Raw genomic sequence first — 23013 nt, 5'->3', positions numbered from 1 at the left:
TGGCTTCCACGATCTCAATTCAAATCATACTCATAGTTCATTAAATTATTATCTTTCATTTAATTATTAACCCTAAGACGAACACCAGTGTATATATATATATATAAAGATACACAAATTTGAAACGACCAAATGTTACACACAAACTCTTGAACACATTATTTAAGATTACCAATAAAACATATATCCACATATATGTATATATACTGAGAAACCTTCCATTATATTATTTATCTCTTAGTAACCTTAACCCTAAATCCACTTTTCATGTGAAGTATGACAGAAGCAGCTGGAGCAACAGCATTGTTACTATCTTCATCAACAGCTTCAATGTCATAATTATGAATAATGGCAGCTGAAACAATCTTCAATTGTGAAAATGCCACTCCTTTCCCTAGGCAAGTCCTTGGCCCCGCATTGAAACTGAAGAACTTATAAGATGGCTCTCTCTTGATCGTCCCTTTATCCGAAATCCATCTCTCCGGTTTGAATTCTTCACAATCTTCTCCCCAAACAGACCTCATTCTTCCCAATGCATACAACGAGAAGAGTATCCTCATCCCAGGTCTCACGTGGTGGCCGCTCGGGAGCGTCTCAGCTTCTACTGGAGATTTGTGCTCGAATGCAATCGGTGGATAGAGACGAAGGGTTTCGCATAAGGCTCCATGCAAGTAAACCAAGTTGTTGAGCTCTTGAATGGTGAATACTCTTGGTTTTTGTTGCTGTTCTTGCTCGTTTTGCGAGATCGTTGGTATGCCTTTCAACTCTTCTCGGATTTTTGCTACTATGGTAGGATTTTTTGAGAGGACGAAGAAAAGCCAGGAGAGAGTTACGCTGAGTGCATCGCGACCGGCGATCATGAAATTCAAGACCGTGTCTCTCAAGAACTTGTCGTTGCAGTCGATCTCGTCGTGTTCATTCACCATATACCTGCAGTGAAGAATATGAATAAAAGAAAAATTAGATACATGTCATAATCTATATTGACAAAAGATTTTTATATCCGGTGGTAATGAAGCATAGTATCAAAAGAAGAGATTAATTATGCATGTAATAAATATAATGATATGTGCATATGTATAAAAGATTAACATATTGTATATGGTATTATTCATTTTAACAAATAATTTGAATTTTTAACTTAATCATCAAGAATATATAGTTATTGTGGTGGTTGTATCGTGCACATGTTTAGTATATTAGAGCTAATTTTTCCAACACAAGTTGTAGCGAGGGCATTTAATTAAACATGGAGCCTTGGTTATTAGTATACCATATAGATCTGTATTCAGCTGAAGTCAGATGACGGTATTAGAGCTAAGTTATTTGTTAAAAATAGGTATGAAAAAATTAATAATTGTGTAACCTTAATCAACTAAAGCTCTTATAAATATAATTTGATGTCAAGTACTCGATATGTTAAGATTAAGGATATCCATAAAGAGACTAAATATAATATTAAGTAAGTAATCTGACTTAAGGTTTTTCAAACAAAAAATTATGGACTTAAAGCTTTTATGTTTAGTTATAATTTTAACAAGTATCAAAATTATCATCTATGTTAAAATTATCTATAAAAAGAAGTTTTCATAATATTTAATTTCGATCCTAATAGTTTAAGTACATCTAATAGGCTGCCCAATTTGATAACATGATCTTGAAAAAATATGTGTTACGTTAGAGGTTTTAATTAAGTCTCTACATATTTGATGAATTATTTAATTATATAACTTTAATACAAAATAGGTTTCTAAACTTTGAAGTCTATATATCTAATAACAACTTTTTAATACAACAAGGATTAAAATTCAATTTCTAAAACGAGGAATCGTGTCAATTACTGTTGAGCTAAACTCACTTTAACAATTAATTCGTAAAAAAAATGTATTTAATAACTAATTTGTTTTTTTATATTTACTTTTTCATTTTATTAACTAGTAAGCTTAAAAAAATATATTTTGTTTTTTAAAAACAGAAAACAAAATCAGTTATTAAATATATATGGTTTTTGTTTTTAATAAATAAAATTTAAAACAAAAAAATTGAAATCGTTACCAAACGGAGTCATATGTTAATTTAATTCTTTTTCTTTTTCAACTATTGATACCATGTGATCAAATCAGCACCATGATCTTGTTCTTCTTTCACCTCTCGATCTCGTTGCAAACGCTCTCGTTTCACTGCCATCAAGTTGGCAATAACTTCATCAATAATATCACAAGCCTTCTTCATCCTCTTACCATCACCAATCCCAAGTTTCTTAAGCAATTCCCAATAAAACTTAGGATACAAATGGCGAAGAAAAATCACTTCTTGAACATCATCCATAGCTTTAGAGAATGGAATTTCAGGAAACTCAATACTCAAACTATTGAGATCAAACCCAGTTACCATCATACAAGTTGAATCAAAAGCCAATCTCAAAAACAAATCTTTCAAATCAACCACGTTTTTACTTTCACAGAAATACTCAAGAATTGGCACCAACCCTTTCTCCACTTTCTCCTTAGCAGCTCTAGCCATAAACTCAAGAAACTTCTCGTGAACAATCAATGACTGAGCAATTTTCCTTTGGTTTTTCCATGAATCCGAGTCGGAATTGAAAATTCCGTCTCCTAAAACATCGAAAATGTACTTGAAGTCGGGGCCTTTCGGGTAGTTATGGAAATTTGTGCTCATAATGTGGTGAATGTTGGAAGGATCAACGGTCATTAAGAAGCCAGTGTTGGTGAACCAAATGCCTTTGAAGTAGAAAGTGCAAGAAGTTTGTTGTAAGACTTCGGTTATACGATCGTGGGCTCGGTGGATGTGTAGAATTACGGTTGGAATCATTCCGAAAATGGGCCAATTCCAAGGAATCCCATGTGGGTTCCATTTGAGAAAGAGTGAAAAGAAGATGAAAATGAAGGGTAATGAAATGAGAGAAATGGGAAGAAGAAGATCAAGAGATGCCATTTTGAAGAGCTTTGGTTTTAAGTTTTGAAGTATGCATGGGAGTGTATATGTATATATAACGAAGTGGAAAATAATTTTTCTTTTTTGTTCCCGTTTAAGTAACCAAATTTTCTTTTGTCCTTACTCTTTTTCGTCTTAATTAACTTCTTGTCTAATTCGTAAAGCAAATATAAATCCTTCTAATTTTAAAAGTATTCTTCATAACTTAAATTAAATTTTTATATCAAAAAAATTGTCAAAAATAGCAAAATGTTTTCAATATTATTTGAAGGATGTTTTCAATAACCAAATTCAACTTTGAAAAAAAAAACTTTAAAACAAAAATTAGTTTTCAAAAACTTTTTTTAAAAAAATTATTTAATAATTAAAATTTTTATGTAGAAAGCAGGAAAACCATACGAGCATGGAAATTATAAAAAATATAGATATAAAAATTAGATGATTAACAAACAAAACCTTGTTTTTTATATTTTGTTTTTTACTTTTAAAAAATTAAGTTTATAAAAAATAATCTTACCTAAAATTTCCTTTTGTTTTTGTTTTTTTTTTTAATTCCATTTACCAATGTTTGTAAGAATCAAAAAAAAATATTTTTGTTTATATTTGGCTATAAACTCAAGTGTGTTTCTAAAAAATGTAAAGATTATAATATGAAATTCAAGAAAAATATATTGTAAATTTCAAATAAAAAAAATGGTTACCCAGCTAACTTTAATATATTTTCTTCAAAACTTCGATTTTTTTTTTTCCTTTTTACAATTTTAGCTATATTGCAAGTGGCGCAATCCTAATCCCTTTTCTTATCCAAGACCAACACATAATAAATATAAAGACCATAAATGAGCATGGTATAAATAGATACGTTATCAATGTATTCATATCAATATCAATTTGATAGGGTTAGTATACATTTTCCAATCTAAGGTCTACTCGATGATTAATTGAGACAGCTTGACTTTATTAAATTTTTGTTTAGAGAAAAGATGGATCTAAAATCCACAAAAAGCCACTCGATGGACGGTCGATAAAATAAATGAAATTCTTTACCCTAAAAAGTTATTTAGTCATGGAGTTCACAATATCTAAGAAATCGATGTTAGTAAGTCATGAGATATAAAAATTGCTTGGTCAACAAAGAATGTAGAGTTAATGACTCCGAATCACTCCACCTTATCTAACTCATGTTTCTAAATACGTTCAATGAATTATGTTAATATATATGAATTAAAATCCTATTTTTTTCAAGATTCGGAGGTATGTCAATAAATTAAACGAAAGAGACCTAACAAAGTAAGAAATATGGGACATCATTCAAAGAAATTGTAGTCCATCGTTACAATATGTGGTCGGCGGTCGCCCATTAGTTCGATATTGTGCGAAGGAACTTGTAAAATATTTTAAATTTATAATCGAATGTATGACATTTATGTATAGAGATCATATGTAAATTTTTGAATCTACATCCAACCGTTACGGATGGTGACGGTGACAGGTTCCATGGATGGGAAAGCCTATTTCGCTGGCCAAACATAAATTTTCTGACATCCACTTGATACTTCCATTTCTTTCCAGCTAGTTTTCATTAACTTGGCCCTCCCCACACTCTTACTCTTAACCAAACCATCTCTTTTCTCTCTCTTAATATTATCATCAATGGTTTTATTATTATTATTATCTAATTACTATCTGATTTTCATTTGATATTGATTACTTTATCAGTACTAATATAAGAATCTATCATTTAGTTTCTTTGTTTTTCTTTCTACATCGCTTGTCATCGGCCACTGCTTTATCATACGTTAAAGTGTTTGTGTTGTGCTTGCATGACATTGGAGCCTGGAGCTGGAGGTTCACCGATGAGAAAGAAGAAAAGTACAGAGGTTTAAAAGTATATGACATGGCTACAATATTACATTCCTAAACTGCTAGTCAATGCAATTTTCCTTCAAAATATATATTAAGAGAGAACAAATCTGAAAAAGTTTCATACATTGCTTTACTATATATGGATTAAAGATTACAACATACAATGGAGAATCTTTTCTGTAACCGTCCAAAAAAATAATCTTTGGAAAACAAAAAGTTTTATACGAATTAGTAGACTCCATTTCACACGTGGTGTCGTGGTGTAGTTGGTTATCACGTCAGTCTAACACACTGAAGGTCTCCGGTTCGAGTCCGGGCGACGCCATCACTTCTTGTTTCAGGTTAATTTGTTTTTTTACAAGTTACTATATACAACTTCTTGAGTTGTAGAGGTTCATTTTGAGATTAATCAAAAAAGGTTTGTCTTTTCCATTTACTTTGAACATAATTTTTAAACTCTCCAAGGAGCAAAAAGATATACTATAAAATTAGAAAATACTAAAATTTTTATTAAAATTATTAAATAAAATACAAGTAATAATTTGATGCTCGAGACGGTTCATAACGTACAATGTATATATTTTATATATATAGAGATAGATATAATTTAAAAGAGCACCTTATTGAAAATCTTATAATGATATCACAACTTTAATCTCTTAGAAACCCTAACCTTAAACCCAGTCTTCATATGAAGTATTATAGAAGCAACTGGAGCAATTCCATTATTGTCTTCAACAACAGATTCAATGTCATAATTATGGATAATTGCAGCTGAAATAATTTTCAATTGAGCAAATGTCACCTCTTTCCCCAAGCAAGATCTCGGCCCTGTATTGAAAGTGAAGAATTTATATGATGGCTCTCTTTTAATCCTCCCTTTCTCAGTAATCCATCTCTCTGGTTTAAATTCTTCATAATCTTCTCCCCAAACACTCTTCATTCTTCCTAATGCGTACGTCGACAACACAATCCTAGTACCAGGTTTCACAAGGTGGCCGCTCGGAAGTGTGTCGGCTTCAACTGAGGATTTGTGTTCAAATGCAACTGGAGGATAGAGACGAAGGATTTCACATAAAGCTCCATGTAAGTAAGCCAAGTTGCTAAGTTCTTCAATACCAAATATTTGTGGTTGTGATCCTTTTGGAGATTCTGATTCTTTTTGTGGGATTATTATTATGTTTTTCAGTTCTTCTCGAATATTTGCTACTATAGTGGGGTTTTTGGAAAGGATATGGAAGAGCCATGACAAAGCTATGCTCAAACCATCTCGTCCTGCGATTAGATAGGTTAAGATCAAGTCTCTAAAAAACTTGTCGTTATAGTTGATCTCGTCATGTTTATTCATCATATACCTATCAAGAATAGTGAAAATTAAAAGATTAGATCTTTCTTAATCTAGTGTTAATTTAAACTATATGTTGCTAAATATATCTAATAATAATGGCTTTGAAATTATTATTGTTGTTGTTATTATTATTATTATTACTTTTAAATTTTGTCTAGGAATTATAGCCCTCGCGACAATTGCAAGAGCGTTACGTGTAGCATTGATATCAACAAAGCTCCTTTTCTTGTTTATTCATTGGATCTTTGAAAAGGAAAAACGTTTATATATTCATTCATCCAATTTTCAATTTGAATTTCAATATTTTAATATGTGTCACAATAAATAAATAAATAAAATGTTCTTAAAGTTTATTATAATAATAATAAAAAAAGAGTTAAATTTTTATTTTATTAACAATCAACATAACACACAGACTCATTTATCAACAAAACTCTTTATTACTTTTCTATTTACTCATTACCAAAACTAAGTTAAATTCTGAAAACTCAAAAAAACAGACTTCGAAATCTTGAATTTGGCTAAAATAAGATTCAAGTTATGGTAAGAAGGAAATAAAATTAATTTAAAAAAAGTTGCCAATTGGAAGTCGAAGTTGTTAACCTAATTGAGCCAACGTGTTTTAGTTTAAACAATGAGAAAAATCAACGAAAAGGATACCGTGTGATCAAATCAGGACCGCCACCATCATCATCTTGTTGTAATTTAAGACGCTGTTTTTTTAGAGCGATCAAGTTAGCAATGGCTTGATTTATGGTATCAGTGCCATTTTTCATCTTCTTAGCATCACCAATCCCAAGCTTCTTAAGCAACTCCCAATAAAACTTAGGGTACAAATGGCGAAAAAAAATCACTTCTTGAACGTCGTCCATAGCTTTAGCAAAAGCCATATCAGGGAAATCAAGAGACAAACTATTGAAATCAAATCCAGCAACCATCATACAAGTAGAATCGAACATTAATCTCAAGAACAAATCTTTCAAATCAACCACTTTTTTACTTTCACAAAAATGCTCAAGAATTGGCACCAACCCTTTCTCCACTTTCTCCTTCGCAACTCCAGTCATAAACTCAAAAAACTTGTCATGAACAATCAAAGACTGAGCAACTTTGCGTTGGTTCTTCCACGAATCGGAGTCGGAATTGAAAATTCCATCTCCTAAAACGTCGAATATGTACTTGAAATCGGGGCCTTTCGGGTAGTTTTGAAAGTTTGAGGTCATGATGTGGTGAATATTGGAAGGATCAACTGTGATTAAGAAGCCAGTGTTGGTGAACCAAATGCCTTTGAAGTAGAAAGTGCAAGAAGTTTGTTGTAAGATTTCGGTTATACGATCGTGGATTCGGTGTATGTGTTGAATTACGGTCGGAATCATTCCTAAAATTGGCCAATTCCAAGGAATCCCATGTGAGTTCCATTTGAAAAAGAGGGGGAAATAAAAGATGACGAAAAGAAAGGGTAATGAAATGAGAAAATTGGGAAGAAGAAGATCAATAATTGCCATTGAGAAGTGCTTTGAGACTTTAACTACTTGTAATTCGTGATGTAATATATATATAATGGAGTAGTAGCTACATATTTTGTGTTACTTTAATTTTCCTCGTTTTATTTAAAATTGGAAGATTCAATCCACTCATGGAGTTTGTTGTTCTTGTTATAGTATTATTATTGGTATTATTTATCATTATCATCTTAATTATTTTACTCTTTACAATAATGCGTTCACACTAAGGAATGGTTAAAAAATAGAAAATTTGAAAAAAAAATATTATTATTTTATCAAAATTTTAGTTTGTTTTAAAAGGTTGAATTTTGTATTTTAGGAAAGAAATTAGACAAAAAGAGCTCTTCCACAGAAAGAATTAGGGAAAAGATACAAAAGAATAGGAATTTAGACCAAATATATGTTTCCCTCCCTCTGCTTAAATTTGATCTAAGCAAAAGGACAAAAAAGAAAGAAAAAAACATGTTCTCTAATTTCTTTGTGAATAGCTCCTTTTGTCCGGTTTTAAAATACAAGGTTGTCCATCTATTTAATCATTTATTTTGGTGTTCAATCACATATAACATATAAGTGTGACATATGAAGAATGGCATAAACTTTGAATACAACAAACAAAACAAAAAACAAATAAGATTACAAACTTCATATAATAGAAAACTACAAAAGATTAATATCAAATTTTGAGTTTTCATGGATGGTTAAGAGTGAATTTGAATAAATGCTAAAAAAAATTTTATTAGGTATAAAAATAGGACTTTTAAACTATAAATAACGGTAGTTTTCTTTTTTCTTTCTTGACAAATATAAACAACAATACAGTTTTTTTTTTTTTTTTTAAGAATTATACTAAATTTCTAAACTTTTAATTTTGTTGATCAATTTTTAATATTTTTTTTTTTAAAAAAAAGATCTTTTTTAGACATAAATTTGAATTTTATAATATAAAGAAGCCAAATCTGAATTTTCACTTTTGTCTAATAAGAAAAGAAAAAGAGAAAAAGTGCTCATTAAACTTCAAACTCCTAATCTAAATATAGCAAGAAAAAACAAGTGTGTATGATTGCTAAATTTGAAACCACAAAAGGGGACTTGGAAACTTTCAAAAGCAAAAAAGCTAAAGTTAGGGAAGTGAAGAGGAAGAGGAATTTGAAAACAACCAAATAACTACAAACGGTAGAGTTGGTTGAAACGAGATCCCTTTCTGAAAAGGCCATGGAAATTTACGATGCGAGAACAGGAAGCAGATTGCTTCTTGTGTTGTTAATTTTGATGCTTCATGTTGCTTCGTGTTTTGCAGATTCTAACAAGGCTCCCGAGAGGCCGTCTTTCTGGAATTTTATTCAAGAAACTGTTGCCATTTTGAAGAAATCTCATTCCACTCCATTGGACAAAATCAGAAGTATCATTCACCAAATGCAGTTCCAGTTTTTCCCTCCCAATTTGGAGTAACTTCCTTCCCTTTAAGATACACTGTTTTCCACATTATTGTTTTTCCTCCTAACTGTTTGTATTTACCTTCATTTTGTTCTATTTGGCTTCCTAAATTGTAGATCAGAGGGTTTGATATGTCAATATATCCATAAAATATTATGTTAAAAATCACAGGTCCTTAAAATTTCATGAAAAATAACAATTTAGTTACCAACTAGTCGATTTAGTCCAAATTAATCTTTTTATGAAAAATACTTTTGAAGTTTAATGAAATTTCTTACCTACGAAGACCGAATAATTTTCTTTAATAAACTAAAGATGGATTAAGTTGTTTAATAAAGAAAAAAATTCATGACAAAGACTAAATTATTTACAAAGTAGAAGAAGAGATAAATGGTTGCTCATTAAGTGTACGAAAATTGTTAAAATTTTCAGTGTAGTCATAATTAACTAAGTTTAAGAACTAAATTTTATTTATGTGAAAGTTTAAGGAATAAATTATTATAAACTTTAGAATAAACTACTAAATAATTACCAACTATAGATTGAAAAACAAAATTGTTAACTTTGTTTCTTTCTCTGTCTTTTTATTTGTCTGGTTCACAAGAATATCAAATATTTTACCAATCCGTCGTAGAAATACTGATAGGACAATGAATTTTAACCCTTTTATTATATCTAATAGGTCAAGTATCAGACTATTATTTTATCTTATTAAGTCATTTTTATATAGAAAAAATTGTGTTATGCAGTTTTAGGAGTAGTGATGAAACAAAGGGTGGTGTGGTTGATGAAGTGAAAGAAGCAGTGGAAAAGAGCTTTGAAGTAAGCAAAGATGCAGTTGAAGAATCTGCAAAATCTGCAGCAAAAGTTATGGAGGAAGCAGTAGACAAAGTTAAAGAGAACTTGGTAGATAATAAGGACAAGGTCAAGAACAAACATGATGAGCTTTGATCATCCATGTCCACTTTCTTAAGACTCTGTTACTGTTCTTTGAAACTTAGATTCAAATTCAATAGGCTTCTCGTGACAGATGAGGATCACTAATTATTAACCTTCTACCATGAAGGATGAAGTATATTTGCCTTTTTGTCTCTCACAATGAAGTCTTTAGAAATGACTTGTTTATTTTTATATTAGAGAAAACCTAATTTCCAATTGTAAAGAGGCTAAGATAAATCTGCACAAAAAAAGTAATAGACAAAACTAAATTTATAAAGTCATCAAATGACAGAATGCAAGCAATTTGAAATCTTGAAGAAGCAACATTGTATTGACAAGAAAACATGGGTAAATTGAGAAACGCATTTCATATCATCTCCAGAAAACCAAGAATTCCAGGCCAACGTTTACAATCCAAAATGCAATACTAGAAAAAAACTGCATTATTTACGAATCATATCATTTCACTAAGATGAATGTGAAGCAGAAAGCTTGAGACATTCACTCTGGCATCTCCTAAGACAAACGTCATTCCAGTTTGGTACTTGATGCTGGTTCACACAAACAGTGCGAGCACATGCATCCGTGCAGGCATCAAGTTCAGATAATCCACAGACAGTCACGCATGTATCGGGAATTGGATCTTTCGAGAAAGACCCTACCTTCTTCAACATTCTTTTTGATGTGCAGACCCTCTCACAGACAAAAATGTCATCCGGATTCTTCTCCCTACCCCAAGCAATCTTTATTCTCTGCTCCTCAGAATGCCTCCTCTTCATTCTGTATACTTGCCCTGCAACTACTGCTGGAATAGCTGCTCCCAATAGCGACCACCATACTTCCACCATTAGCTCTCTTCCCCCTTAATGCTGCATAAACAGAAAAAAGGAATAGGGGGAAACAGAATATTGATTGATCATTCATTCAACCATTAATTTATGATAGTATGATCTAAAACTACCAATATTCTGACTAAACTCATCTAAAACCATTAAAAAGTTGTTGTCTGGAGTTGGTTAATTAAAAAAATGACAAGGGTCCGTCTGTACTGTGAGAGAGACAAACCAAGACAACAAAGGAGCATACAATGTCCCCATGAATATTTAATATTTGATAGTTCTATATTTCTCAGAACCATTGTAAGACAGAAAGCAACCCCAGGACATTTAAGTTATAAAGAGAAACAAGAATGTCTATTGTTACCAGTAAAATGTGACTATAGGAACAACTAATGTATTCAGTGATTTAGCAACCAACCAATGGATCAGACAATTAAACTTGACGTTGCTGGCTAGTAGCTTAACTCACTCAGGTACATTCAGTCATTTAGTAATCAAACTTCACATTTCCCATGCAAGAATGAGCCAAACTCAGAAACAAAACTCAGGGAAAAAAATCCAGTTGACATATACACAGACTATCTATATCTATATCTATACTCATACTATCGTTAAAAGTGGCTATGAGAATCTTAGGATCCCCTTTAAGTGAATACTTCTATTTCACCCTAAACATTTTTGACATACATGGACTACAAAGCATATAGATGACATTTGTTTTCAATAAATTAAATAGAGCGAGAAAGCAGGGTGTGTGAGTTATGAACCCCTCGGGCCAAAGTTAGGATTTAAAGTTGACAAGAAATTATTTTGATAGACAGTTGAATGGCTGGGGAACCTTAGTGTTACTTTGGAGAACTGCATTTCCTCCACTTGGTCAGGAGATTATAGTCCGGAGCTAAGTAGTCTGTTAAATCAGCTTATTGTATAAGAAAAGAAGGATTCTTGACTAAATTACTTGAAATTCTATATGGGAAGGAACAGTCCTGAAAAAGTCATGTTTTTCTTGTTCAACTTATTCAACCACGGTGCTTGAAAGCATTAATACTAACGACAAAGTTCAGACAAGGTATCCAAATTTTGCTCTTTCTCTGAATATGTGCATTTAGTCAAGAAAAATGAAGAAACTTTGAACCCCATGCATCTCCATTGAGAGTTCATACAAGGGCTTGGGAGCATTTTGGCAACTTATTCTACCACGGTGCTTGAGATCATTAATACTAAGGTTTGGATGGTTGAATCCTTCATTGAAAGAGGGTTGAAAGACAAAGCGTGCTCTCGAGCAACATGTCAAAGGCTGTGTTGTGGTTAGTGTGAAAGGAGAGAAATAACAATACTTCAAATTAAGTGTCATCTTTTTTAGTATTTTTGTGATCTTGTACAGTTAACAGTTTCTAATTGGAGTAGCCAACACAATGTTCTGTAATTACATCACTCAATCTATCAGTCTTGTTCCCTGCCCCTTTGGGCTGTCTCTATTTTCTTAGAGAAATGAAGTGTTTCTGATGTTTCTCCAAAATAATAATAATAATAATACAAAATCTAAGCGAGAGAATTCCAATTTCAAAGAAGACTCACTCACCCATTGTCTTCTTCCTTACTACATTCTAAACGAATGTTGACCAAAATAACACCTAAGAGCTACGGATTAAAGGAGAATTGGATAGATAAAGAAGAATGAGATGATTGGAAAATTCTTTGCCTCGTGCAACAAGTCGAAAGGCCGTTCGAGCTAGTTTAGTTTTCAATTCCATTCGGCTTCTGTTTTTTAGAAAAAGAAATATAATAATAATAAATCAAAACCAATCCTCCATTTTTTTTTTTCATAAGTCCTAATTTATGATTTTCAAGTGAGGAGAAAGAAAAAATGGAGATTGGGAGAATACCAGAAACAATGATAGAGTAGAAATCCAGAGCAAACCCTCTAAGGATGAGGCTGTGGAGGCAGGAGCCAAAGAAATACAGCAGCGGCGAAACTAAACCGGAGAGAGGCAGCTGCTGGAAGAGAGGAGGGAAGGACGTGAAGAGGATAGTAAAAGGGTTTAGGGTTCCTCTGCTTTATTAAGTTTATTTTCTTTTACCTTCGAATTCTTTTAAACCATTGGAAGTCTAGAAGTTTAGATGCGGTGGCAAAGTTTGTGATTGAAATGTGAATTTGTATGATAAGTTTCTTCCTAAACTTACAAACATACAATAGAATTTTTAGACAAATAAGCAAACTTTAACATTGTTGAAATCGACCTTTTTAAGAAAGAAAAATGGTTAAAAAAACTCCTCCAAATGAAAATTAATTCGTTGGTAGAACGAGACATTTTAAAAAACAACAATTTATTTATAAAATATAATAAAATTTATCAAATATCTTTAATGTTAGATTTAAATATTTAGGAAAACATTTGTATATTAAATATCAAACTTTTAGTTTTACGTCCTTTTTAAGTTTTTGAACATTCTAAATTTTTGTCTAATAGAATAATAGGTCATCGCTCATTTTATATTTTATAGAACTTTAAATATATTAAATACAAAATTAAATTTTTTATTAGATATAAATTCGAATAAAACATTTTTAAAATGTTATAAAAATAGAACGTATTATTATCGGACCCAGAAAAAAAAAAAAAAAAAAAAAAAAAAACATAGAACATATTATCCATCAAAATAGAAACCTAAATTCATATTTTCCGGATCTAACGACATTTGCACCAAAAAAGGAAATTCTTCTACTTCTCCCCTTTTTTATTGGCTGAAAAGGACTTAAAATCTACTAATTTCATTACCTATATATATATTATAAATCCCCATCTCATCACTTCGAATCGTAGGTTGCTGGTTTCAATCGAGAATTCTTCTGTGATTAAACTAAAACTCGACGGTCATGGAGAAGAAAAACAACGACGATAAAAAGGCTCCGATTGTGCTCAGGTCTGGTGAAACGAGAAAAAAATCGACGGCGAATTGGTCTCCGGCGATGGATAATATAGTGAAGCTCTCGCGCAAGATGACATTGGGTAAAGCACTGGATGAACTCGATTCGAAAATCGATGCTATTCTTTATTCTCCACGCAAGACCAAGAGATTGCCAATTTTTGAGGAGATTTGTCCAATTCATTCCTCTTCGTGAGTTTTTTTCTATTTTTTTTTTCTTTTTAAATTCTTTGCGAGTTTGATTTATTTTGTTGATTCAAGATGGAGATGGTGGAAGAGATCATAGTTCCAATTGATCAGGGAATTATGATTAGCCATTTTTTTCTATGGTTTTGACTTTGAATTTGGTCAAGAATTATTGTAATAAATAATCCACCATTAGATTTCTATGAGATTTGTTTATTCAATTTTTTTCATTCAATAATTAAGTTTCTTAGCCTTTACTTTCAATCCATTCTGTCTGAACATTTTGAATTCTCGTTAAAAAAAAAATTATAAACTATCAGTTCAAAAATCAATATTGTTTATAAATTTAATTTTCCAGAAATTAAATATCAACAAGCATGTTGACCATTAGATAGCCAAAATGTCGATTGTTGTAATAAAAAAATTAGATTAGATGAAATCTATGATATTTTTGAGGTTGATTCTTTTTTTAGATAAAATATAGTATTAAGATATGATTACTTTTGCTAAATTTTAAACTTATGTATTTCTTCAATAATAATTTTATAAAAATATAATTATAAAATCAAAAGAATATATATCCTTGGGTAATTGTAACAAGATATTACATATATTTATTAACAAAATTTCTAATGTCCCTTTGTAAAATGTACATAGAAAATCAAAATAATGAAATGGTAAACAGGGAACATATTCTCGACCATATATTTGTAATAAACAAGTATGCAAGAGGTTTGAAAATTCCCTACGAATTGTTAGAAGTGTATATATTTATAACATTGAATTAGTCGTTAAAATTTAGGCCAAATTATAAAAAATGTCCCAAACTTAGTGTAGGTAAAAAATGCTCCAAATTTTTAAAGTTTCAGAAAATGCACTTTCAAGGTGTCAAAAATACCGTTAAATTTTATATTTTAACTTAATTTTTTTTAGTTTGAATGTTGAAAATTTTGGTATTATAAATTACATTTTTTTTAATATAAGGGTATTTTAAAATAAAATTTTAGGGATAGTTGCAAATGTAGCAATTATATTCAAAATAATTAAGTATATAGCAACATTTTAAAAAAATTGCAAATATAGCAAAATTTGTCAAAATCTATCAATGATAGGAGTCTATCACCGATAGACCATGTAGCAAATGTTGGTCTATCACTGATAAACCATAGGAGTCTATCAACGATAGAAGTCTATCACCGATAGATTTTGCTATATTTGCAATTTTTTTAAAATGTTGCTAAATAGTTAATAATTATTCTAACAATTGCTATCCATTTTAATTACCCAAAATTTTAATGTTTCCGTCCGAGATATATTTTAAGTTTGACTGAATTCACGATGAATTATTTTTTAAAGTTTAAGGATATTTTTGAAATTTTTGAAAGTTTTGAAGTACGAAATTTTTTTTATAACATTCTATATAATTTAGGATAGTGGCTAATATAGCAATTATATTCAAAATAATGAAGTATATAGCAACATTTTAAAAAAAATTGCAAATATAGCAAAATCTATCAATGATAGAGTATATTAACCATAAGAGTCTATCAATAATAGAAGTCTATCTGTGATAGACTTCGCTGTATTTGCAATTTTCTAAAAATATCGTTACATACTTAATAATTATTCTAAAAATTGCTACCCATTATAATTACTCTATAATTTAGTCATTTTTAGAATACCAAACTTTTAGTTTCAGAAATATATGAAAGAAGAAAGGAACAAAAAGAATATCACAGCTGAAACTTTATTATTTATGCTCCAAATTTTGCTTATTGATCGATGTATATATATACAATGTCATATTCATGACAAAAAAAAATAATAAATAATGTTCACTCTTTTGGGAAAAAGAGAAAATTGAAAACTTAACAAGATTAAAACTCTTGTTGCCAAAAAATTTAAAAAAAAAAAAAAAAAAAAAAAAAAAAAAAACAACTTTTTTGTATTTACACTGATTTTTATTTCTCTATTCATTTGGAGCTAAAAAGTAAAACCTAGTTTTTATCTGTTTATTCATGCGGTTCTTTCAAGTAGTCTTTTAACTTTAGACGACGGGGTTTTTTCACCATGGTGTTTGATGTTGTATTTGCATTACTTGACGGTGTACTATCATTGTCTATGTCACGGAGTGCAAAACTTAGACTAGGTTTGCTCATGAACTTCGGAAAGATATCATCGACCTCATGATCGTTTAGCTGTTTCGAATCATGAAAATTTATGAAATCATCTACACATGCCTCCCCTTTTAATAGCTTCAGAATCTGGATTAAGATAAAAACAAACACAAATACAATCAGTTGAATTTTGAATTTGGTTTAGGCCAAACTGACCCTGACATGAATTAGAGGTTTGAATTCCTTCACCATTTCGACTAAATGACTCGAATAATTTGAAATAACTCAACCCAAATTCACATGTTCAAACTATATTTTATCGAACTGGGGTGGACTTGGCTTCACCATTATAGATACCAAAGTTTTCTAAACATAGCCAATAGCTTCTAGCCTTCTAGCAAACAATAACAAATTAAAAGCCAATACAATAAGAACATATATGTACTCTAATTTCACATGACGGAATCTGAACAATAAGAACATTGGATTTTTTACCTTGCTCACATTTGGCCGTAATCGAGCTGATGCATTGATGCAAAGGGTGGCTGCCAGAACCACTCTTTGAACTTGATCATCATTGAACTCTATATCCATGTTTGGATCCATTAGTGCCTTAGGATTCTCACTGTTTAACACTTCCTTGGCCTGTAAGTAGCATTTTTTATGGTTATGAACTTGAAAGTAGTTAGTCAAGGCACAGAATATACGTTGAAGAAAGAACCAAGTTCTTACCCATAGGACTAAGCTTCTTTGTCCTTCAGCAACACCGAAATCAATGGGACGTCTGCCTGACAAAAGTTCGAGAAGAACTATCCCAAAGGCATAAATGTCGATTTTGTCACTAAGTTTTCCATGCATGAGATATTCTGGTGCAATATATCCAAATGTGCCAACCACATCGGTGTTAATTACATACGATGAATCTGTTGGTCCCCACACAGCAAGCCCAAAATCGGATAGCTGCAAAGAATTCAACCACTAGTTAGTCTTTTTCAGGTCACTCTCCGCTTTAACTTCAAAGGAATATAATGCCACTGAAATGCCCAGGGGATATATTTGTTGAGACGATGCATAAACTTTGGTATGATATGCTAGAAAGTCACCTGGGGTTGGAACTTCTCAGAAAGAAGAACGTTGGAAGATTTAACATCTCTGTGAATAACAGGTGAAGAACGCTCGTTATGAAGGTAGTTTAATGCCTCAGCAACAGCAATGGCTACTTTGAACCTCATTTCCCATTGAATTATACTTCTTCCACTTTGACCTACCTCACAGAACCATCCACACAATTATAATGAGTACAATGCAATTTCAAAGATGAAGAAAAGAGATGATCCAAGTCATAGAAACTCACCATGCAAATTTTCCTCCAAACTCCCTTCGTGAAAGTAGTCATATACCGAAATAAGATGCTCATTTTCCATACATACACCAATAAGAGGTGTGATGTGTTTGTGCTTGATTGAGGAAACGATGTTTAATTCCAGCAGAAAGTTGTCCCGAGCATCCTTGTATGACTTCAAAACTTTTACCACAACTGAAGTTCCATCAAGAAGACATCCTTTGTATACAGCGCTATATCCTCCCTCTCCTATGAGATTTTCTGTTCAATTATTAAATATAATGCTCAGGAATAGACCTTTACCATATAAATCAGAGAAGTTTGATGATTGAAATAAAGCTCATGTATAACATGAAATATATGCCTCCAAGATCAAACTGACCAACCTGCCGAGAAATTGGAAGTTGCCATCTTCAGCTCTGCATAGCTAAAGCACTTGCAAACTGATTGATTCATCTTGATGGGAAACTCCAGCTGCTTGGATGCTATTTTAAAGATGTTATTCTCAATACTCTTTTCTTCAGAATGAAGAAAGATCACCCTTTCTTCACGTTCTTTCAAATTCTTGGCAACAGAACCAATCTGGGACTCCAAATTTGTGTTGATTGTTTCGTCAGATATGCTCGTCTCTGAATCTCCTTCTTGTATGTCTGTTTCCTCAGATTCTTGCAATGAATCTGACCTTCCCAAAAGAGCTACAGGTCTAAGAGGCCAACCAGGCATCTCTTGTTGAAATTCTTTCACAATGAAAGAGAATGAAAGGCCCATTTTTGCATTATGTTTGAATTCATTAACAAGTTCACCGCCTTTCAAATTTTCATCACTATCCTCAGCTTCATCTCCAAAGTTCTGAAGCACTAGATGATTGGTTTCTTCCATCCCTTCGGATTTATTTTGTAAAGAAATTTTTGGTATTTCCAAAGTCATATCATTCTGGCTTTTTGGTATCCCTGCTCCTGATCTATTAGGCAGGCTCATTACCCATTGAACCACAGACACATTTCTAGCTCCTTTTCTTATAACCTCTTGACCTCCTTGAGAACTTCTCTGCTGAAAGGGCCAACCAAGATTTGATTCTGGAAGCTGTCTCCGTACAATGGAAATTGAACTCAGAAGAGCTTTCTTACCATGACTGTTCACATTGCCATTGCTTGAGTTTGTTTCTGCATCCAAGTCATCTGAGGCAACAGCTGCAAGGAGCTCATAATTATCACCCTTTGCTGCTTTTCGATTTCTTGAGGTAGAAATCACTTCACTGAAATAGAATTCAGGCCTCAAGTGTAATTCAAAACCTGAAAATTTTACAAACATCAGAAAACATTGAGGCAGTTTCAAAGCAGACAATCTTACGAGAAGCAATTCGAACCTCTAAACTGATCGATTGACTGCCTTTTAAAGATGGTCTTTCCCTTGTGAACAGCAAGCACAATACTAGTTGCAGGTAGTTGATTGAAATAACATTTGGCAAGTGAGACCAAATTGCTGGATGACAATTTCCAGAGTAAAGTCAGACAAAATCCAAATCAGCTTGCTAAAATGGTGAAGTTCATAGCTTAACCTACCCGAGTGGACCGAACGGATCAAATTCTAACATCACAGCCATTCCTCTCTGCTTAGCTAGCCTCTTCATCAATTTCTTAGCAAAAGTTTCCCCTGAATCAGAACCCCTAATTTCGTTCTGAAACATATATATTCAATTAATCAACTAATAAAAAAAACACCAACATAGTTATACTGTGTTTCCTGCATACAAACAAACCAAACAACAAACAACTTACAGCTCGGTCGGAGGCTGTACAGGTAACTCACCGTTTTCATTACAGGAAAACTTTCGCTGAACTTTAGACCATCGTCTGAAGAGGACAATTGAAATAAAAAAAAAATCAGAACACTCAATATTATTACTCATTCGGAAATTAAGTCAAGCAATTGCTCTGCATGCAATGTAGCAGTGTCAAAACAAACCAATACCTAAATCTTCACAAATATGAATAGCAACCAAGTGGTGTCTCCATTTGGCAGACTGTACATCGCCGCCGTCGAGCCACCGTGCACCGCCACCATCGACTATAATCCCAGAAAACGTCGGCTGCCCCTTCTTGTTCAATCTACCTACTTCTTTAATCTTGTTCGTCTCTTTTTCAATCTCTCTTTCGTGATTACCATCTGCAATCTTTCTCCCATGATGGTTTAAAAGCAAATTACACTGTCCAAAGCGGGCAGCCACCATTTTCGAAGCTCAGATTCTATCTGGGGATTGAAAAAAATAAAAACCCAGATAGAAAAATTAAAATCTACACCCACAAGCCAAGGAATTCGAAAATATTAATCAAAGTTATGAAACCCCATGAAACTTCTTTGCCTCCATTTTCCCAATAGAAAAATCAGCAAAAGTGGCTGATTTTAAACGAGCTGAATAGAGAAAAATTGTATAATAATTGAGAAGATTAAACTATAAGGAAAGATGAGGCGGCACGGGATCACATCTGCTCATTATTGATTGATTAAAGTTTAAACGGTAGTTGATCGGGGAATTGCTGCTGCTAATCTTAATTAATTAAGAGAAAAAATTAAATTGGTACACCTAATTAGACTCGTTGAAGTCAACCTTTATTCTTGTTTTTGACCAGCCTCAAGTATATTTTTCTTTTTAGTTGTCTCTCACATCACCCCCACCAACTCTTGCTTTCTTAAATATTTGATATTTATTTTGTTTTTCTTTTGATGATTGTTTTTTAAAAATGTTGTTGAATTGTTGTCTGTGGTATTAAAAATAAAAAGATACTTAACTTTGAATTTGTTGGATACACATTATTGACAATCCTTGTTATATCTTACTATCCCCTCAATTCAACTGTGTATGAAATTATTGATTAACAAACTGTTTAAATAGGTCCATTTATAAAAGTTTTAGAATTTTAATTATACAATTGAATTTTGTCTTCTTTTATTTGGTATTATCACATAGATAATTAGATTAAGATGATATATTTTAATATTTTATTTGTCGAGAGGTTTTTTTCTATTTGAGGAAATTCATTAAGTTGGTGATATCATTGTATTAAAAAATAACCGAATGCTTATTAAAACTTGTAAATACACAATACCTTAAACACAAAGATTAAATTAATTACTTAACCTAAACCATCTAATAATGATGTATTTGTTTTCTTTTATTATCATTGTAGCAATTTAAGTCATTGATTAATAATGTTTCGTTATATATTTACCAAAAAGAAAAAAGATTTAGAGAGGAATAATAATCAAAATAAATACACGTAAGAAAATCAATGAAAATGGTCAATAATTGACGAATTAGAATGTAATTAAGATTATTAAAAATTAAAGAAGTATTAAAACGTATGTCAAATTAGGGTAGAACAAAAATGAGTAAATGACATCATTAAAAAATGAAAATGATATAAAATTGAGTTTAATTGAAAACTACATTAACGAAATTAATGTAATATTACAATTTAGACTCAGTACGTTCAATCCAAACATAAATTTTGAAATGCAATGCATTCCAATTTCATTACAACATACAAACATCCTCTAACTTTTGTCCAATAATAAAAAAAAAAGTCGACAACAAAGACATAATCATGAAAGTCTAAGAAATATTCCATTAATATTTGAACGAAGATCTTACCTCTTTTAGAAAAAGAAAAGAAATATATATTATTAGTGTCCATGTAATGATTAAAAAAAAAAGTGGAGAAAGTTAAACAAAAAAAAAGCCAGGTTATTAAATGAAATAATAAAAGAAGTATGCATGATAAAAAAAATTAAATACAAAAATAAATTGCTTCAAAAAGAAAAAGAAAATATTTAAATTCTTACCATGCTAAATTATCAAAAAGTAAGGATATTTTTTTATGAGGTAAAAAGTGGATTATAATTTTAAATGCTACTTCTCTTTAAATTTCTAAAACTTAATTATTTGGGATTTCGTAAGTAATGATTTTAATTTCATAGAAATCAAATCATCAATAATTAAGAGGGCTCTTGTTTTTCAAAAACAAGACATAAAAAACGTCTTTAATTGGTGTGTTATCATAGAATTAATCACCTATGGTTATTCATTACTATACAAAAACCAATTACTTATGGATCAAGAAGGAAAAAAGAAACTAAAAAAGGGAAGAAAAAAAAGCTAAAAGTTAAATAGGAAAGTCTCAAACTTACACTGCCAGCCCAAAATTACCATATAATTATAGTAAATATCAACTTTGAGTAGTTTTCCTAATCTTGAATATTATTCTTTTAAAAAAAAATTACCCTTTTCAACCATTTTATTATCTTTCTTTATCTCTCTATATAATATAATATAGACAGCTCCAAAACCCTAATTTTCTTGCAGAACTGCTCTTTCTGTCTGGTCAGCCAAGAAAAAAGAAATTAAAGGTCAGTTTTGCATATATTATTATTGTTTTTTTTTTTAAGTCAAATTTCTTTTTTTGTATTTTCTAATTTGTGGATGGAAAAACTTATGATACACTGAAAATAAAAGTGAAAACTACTGGAAACCCATGGAGTTGATGAACAGTATACATGGGTTGTTCTTTCTAGATCTGTTTTTGTTAATTAATTAAGACGACATATATGTATTTTTCGATATATATATATATATTTTTTTTTTCAAATTATAAATGTGGAAATTAGAAGTCAGTCAAGTAAAGATGACGAGAGGTGGGATGAGACATGGCTGCTATTGGTTTTTTTCTTCTTCTTCTTATTATTATTGTCTTCATTATAAAGACCATGAACACAATTGAAAGTATATCTTCCTTGTTTGGCTTTGGTCCTGATTTCTGATTAATCTTAGAGATTGTGTTGATAGATTTTTATAAAGGGATGTAACTATTTTTATGATCTAAGAATTTTTGGGTCGTTTATGTGTCCAACAAATAAATAATATATCGTAATTACTATTTTTTGTTATGTTGATTGGGGTGATTTATTGGCAGGATATTTGAAGAAGGATAATATATGGATCAGAAGAGATATTACAGAGTGGTGAATAACAAGAATAATGGAAATAAGAGACAAGAAAAGAACAACAACAATAGCAATAGCAATAATTCATCATGGTCGCCAATTTCAGATCTCAAATTACCACAACAACTAGCAAATGGAGATCAAGATGTTCAAACCCAGATCGACAATGTCCTCCATGGCCCCAAAACGACTACTCGTTTGCTGGTATTCAAACAAATTTGCCCTGATCAAAATTGAACAAGAATACTACATAATATTTATACATACATTTGCACAAAAATATATATATGTATATAGTTTTACTATTCATCTTTACAATAAACAGCCACATACATACTCATATATGATTTTATTTATTTGTTTGTTTGCTCTTGTTGGGGAAAAGGAATTTATCTACAGAATGGATGTATATGAATGCTATTGTGTATATATATTCACATAAACCTTAGATTTTATTCCTGAATGATCGCTTTTGAAACCGAATATAATAAAACAATATCACTTTTAAAAGTTCGGAATCAAATATCATCAACCATGCACTCACCGGTAAAAA

General features: G+C 31.2%; 5 protein-coding genes, 1 long non-coding RNA gene and 1 other non-coding gene across 9 annotated transcripts; 3 read left to right on the top strand and 4 right to left on the bottom strand.

Moving 5' to 3' along the window:
* Window positions 1-36: 36 nt before the first annotated feature.
* LOC103484693 (alkane hydroxylase MAH1-like) lies at window positions 37-2998 on the bottom strand. The gene is made up of 2 exons (XM_008441915.3): window positions 2108-2998; window positions 37-930 (listed from the first exon to the last, which is right to left on the bottom strand). The coding sequence occupies exons 1-2, from the start codon at window positions 2953-2955 to the stop codon at window positions 231-233; spliced, it is 1548 nt and encodes a 515-aa protein (XP_008440137.3). The 5' UTR covers window positions 2956-2998; the 3' UTR covers window positions 37-230.
* A 2074-nt stretch (window positions 2999-5072) lies between these two features.
* Window positions 5073-5146, top strand: TRNAV-AAC (transfer RNA valine (anticodon AAC)). Its single transcript has one exon. It is a non-coding gene; the product is annotated as a tRNA-Val (tRNA).
* A 318-nt stretch (window positions 5147-5464) lies between these two features.
* LOC103485331 (alkane hydroxylase MAH1-like) lies at window positions 5465-7674 on the bottom strand. The gene is made up of 2 exons (XM_008442883.2): window positions 6830-7674; window positions 5465-6176 (listed from the first exon to the last, which is right to left on the bottom strand). The coding sequence occupies exons 1-2, from the start codon at window positions 7672-7674 to the stop codon at window positions 5465-5467; spliced, it is 1557 nt and encodes a 518-aa protein (XP_008441105.2).
* A 989-nt stretch (window positions 7675-8663) lies between these two features.
* LOC103484692 (uncharacterized) lies at window positions 8664-10362 on the top strand. Its single transcript, XM_008441914.3, has 2 exons — window positions 8664-9119; window positions 9858-10362. Exons 1-2 carry the CDS (start codon window positions 8887-8889, stop codon window positions 10057-10059), a joined length of 435 nt encoding a protein of 144 aa, XP_008440136.1. The 5' UTR covers window positions 8664-8886; the 3' UTR covers window positions 10060-10362.
* Window positions 10363-10392: 30 nt separating this feature from the next.
* Window positions 10393-12999, bottom strand: LOC103484691 (uncharacterized protein At5g64816). The gene is made up of 2 exons (XM_008441912.3): window positions 12773-12999; window positions 10393-10916 (listed from the first exon to the last, which is right to left on the bottom strand). Exon 2 carries the CDS (start codon window positions 10893-10895, stop codon window positions 10515-10517), a length of 381 nt encoding a protein of 126 aa, XP_008440134.1. The 5' UTR covers window positions 10896-10916; window positions 12773-12999; the 3' UTR covers window positions 10393-10514.
* A 2725-nt stretch (window positions 13000-15724) lies between these two features.
* On the bottom strand, window positions 15725-19925 carry LOC103484690 (protein kinase STUNTED-like). Of its 3 annotated transcripts, none has more exons than XM_008441910.3 (10): window positions 19431-19915; window positions 19269-19312; window positions 19022-19137; window positions 18826-18941; window positions 17846-18751; window positions 17472-17720; window positions 17221-17381; window positions 16850-17077; window positions 16613-16762; window positions 15725-16264 (listed from the first exon to the last, which is right to left on the bottom strand). In XM_008441910.3, exons 1-10 carry the CDS (start codon window positions 19687-19689, stop codon window positions 16013-16015), a joined length of 2481 nt encoding a protein of 826 aa, XP_008440132.1. In that variant the 5' UTR covers window positions 19690-19915; the 3' UTR covers window positions 15725-16012. The 3 variants fall into 3 exon arrangements, with proteins under 3 accessions (XP_008440132.1, XP_008440133.1, XP_050944639.1); XM_008441911.2 differs by having other exon boundaries at window positions 19238-19312; window positions 19431-19500; XM_051088682.1 differs by lacking the exons at window positions 16613-16762; window positions 16850-17077 and having other exon boundaries at window positions 19431-19925.
* Window positions 19926-21784: 1859 nt separating this feature from the next.
* Window positions 21785-22816, top strand: LOC127150604 (uncharacterized). The gene is made up of 2 exons (XR_007823108.1): window positions 21785-21866; window positions 22430-22816. It is a non-coding gene; the product is annotated as an uncharacterized LOC127150604 (long non-coding RNA).
* The last annotated feature ends 197 nt before the right edge of the window (window positions 22817-23013 follow it).

Source organism: Cucumis melo, chromosome 8 (genome assembly GCF_025177605.1).
Source record: "Cucumis melo cultivar AY chromosome 8, USDA_Cmelo_AY_1.0, whole genome shotgun sequence".
In the NCBI taxonomy this organism is placed as follows: domain Eukaryota; kingdom Viridiplantae; phylum Streptophyta; class Magnoliopsida; order Cucurbitales; family Cucurbitaceae; genus Cucumis; species Cucumis melo.
Note: the sequence above shows the minus strand (reverse complement) of the source record. Positions and strands in the feature narration are given on the sequence as shown.

Coding starts and splice junctions, on each gene's coding strand:
- LOC103485331 (XM_008442883.2), bottom strand. CDS start 7,674: ATGGCAATTATTGATCTTCTTCTTCCCAATTTTCTCATTTCATTACCC. Junction 6,177..6,829: donor GGTCCTGATTTGATCACACG/GTATCCTTTTCG, acceptor TATTCTTGATAG/GTATATGATGAATAAACATG.
- LOC103484692 (XM_008441914.3), top strand. CDS start 8,887: ATGGAAATTTACGATGCGAGAACAGGAAGCAGATTGCTTCTTGTGTTG. Junction 9,120..9,857: donor TTTTTCCCTCCCAATTTGGA/GTAACTTCCTTC, acceptor TGTGTTATGCAG/TTTTAGGAGTAGTGATGAAA.
- LOC103484693 (XM_008441915.3), bottom strand. CDS start 2,955: ATGGCATCTCTTGATCTTCTTCTTCCCATTTCTCTCATTTCATTACCC. Junction 931..2,107: donor GGTGCTGATTTGATCACATG/GTATCAATAGTT, acceptor TCTTCACTGCAG/GTATATGGTGAATGAACACG.
- LOC103484690 (XM_008441910.3), bottom strand. CDS start 19,689: ATGGTGGCTGCCCGCTTTGGACAGTGTAATTTGCTTTTAAACCATCAT. Junction 19,138..19,268: donor GTTTTCCTGTAATGAAAACG/GTGAGTTACCTG, acceptor TATATGTTTCAG/AACGAAATTAGGGGTTCTGA. Junction 17,382..17,471: donor TTTGGAGGAAAATTTGCATG/GTGAGTTTCTAT, acceptor TCTGTGAGGTAG/GTCAAAGTGGAAGAAGTATA.
- LOC103484691 (XM_008441912.3), bottom strand. CDS start 10,895: ATGGTGGAAGTATGGTGGTCGCTATTGGGAGCAGCTATTCCAGCAGTA.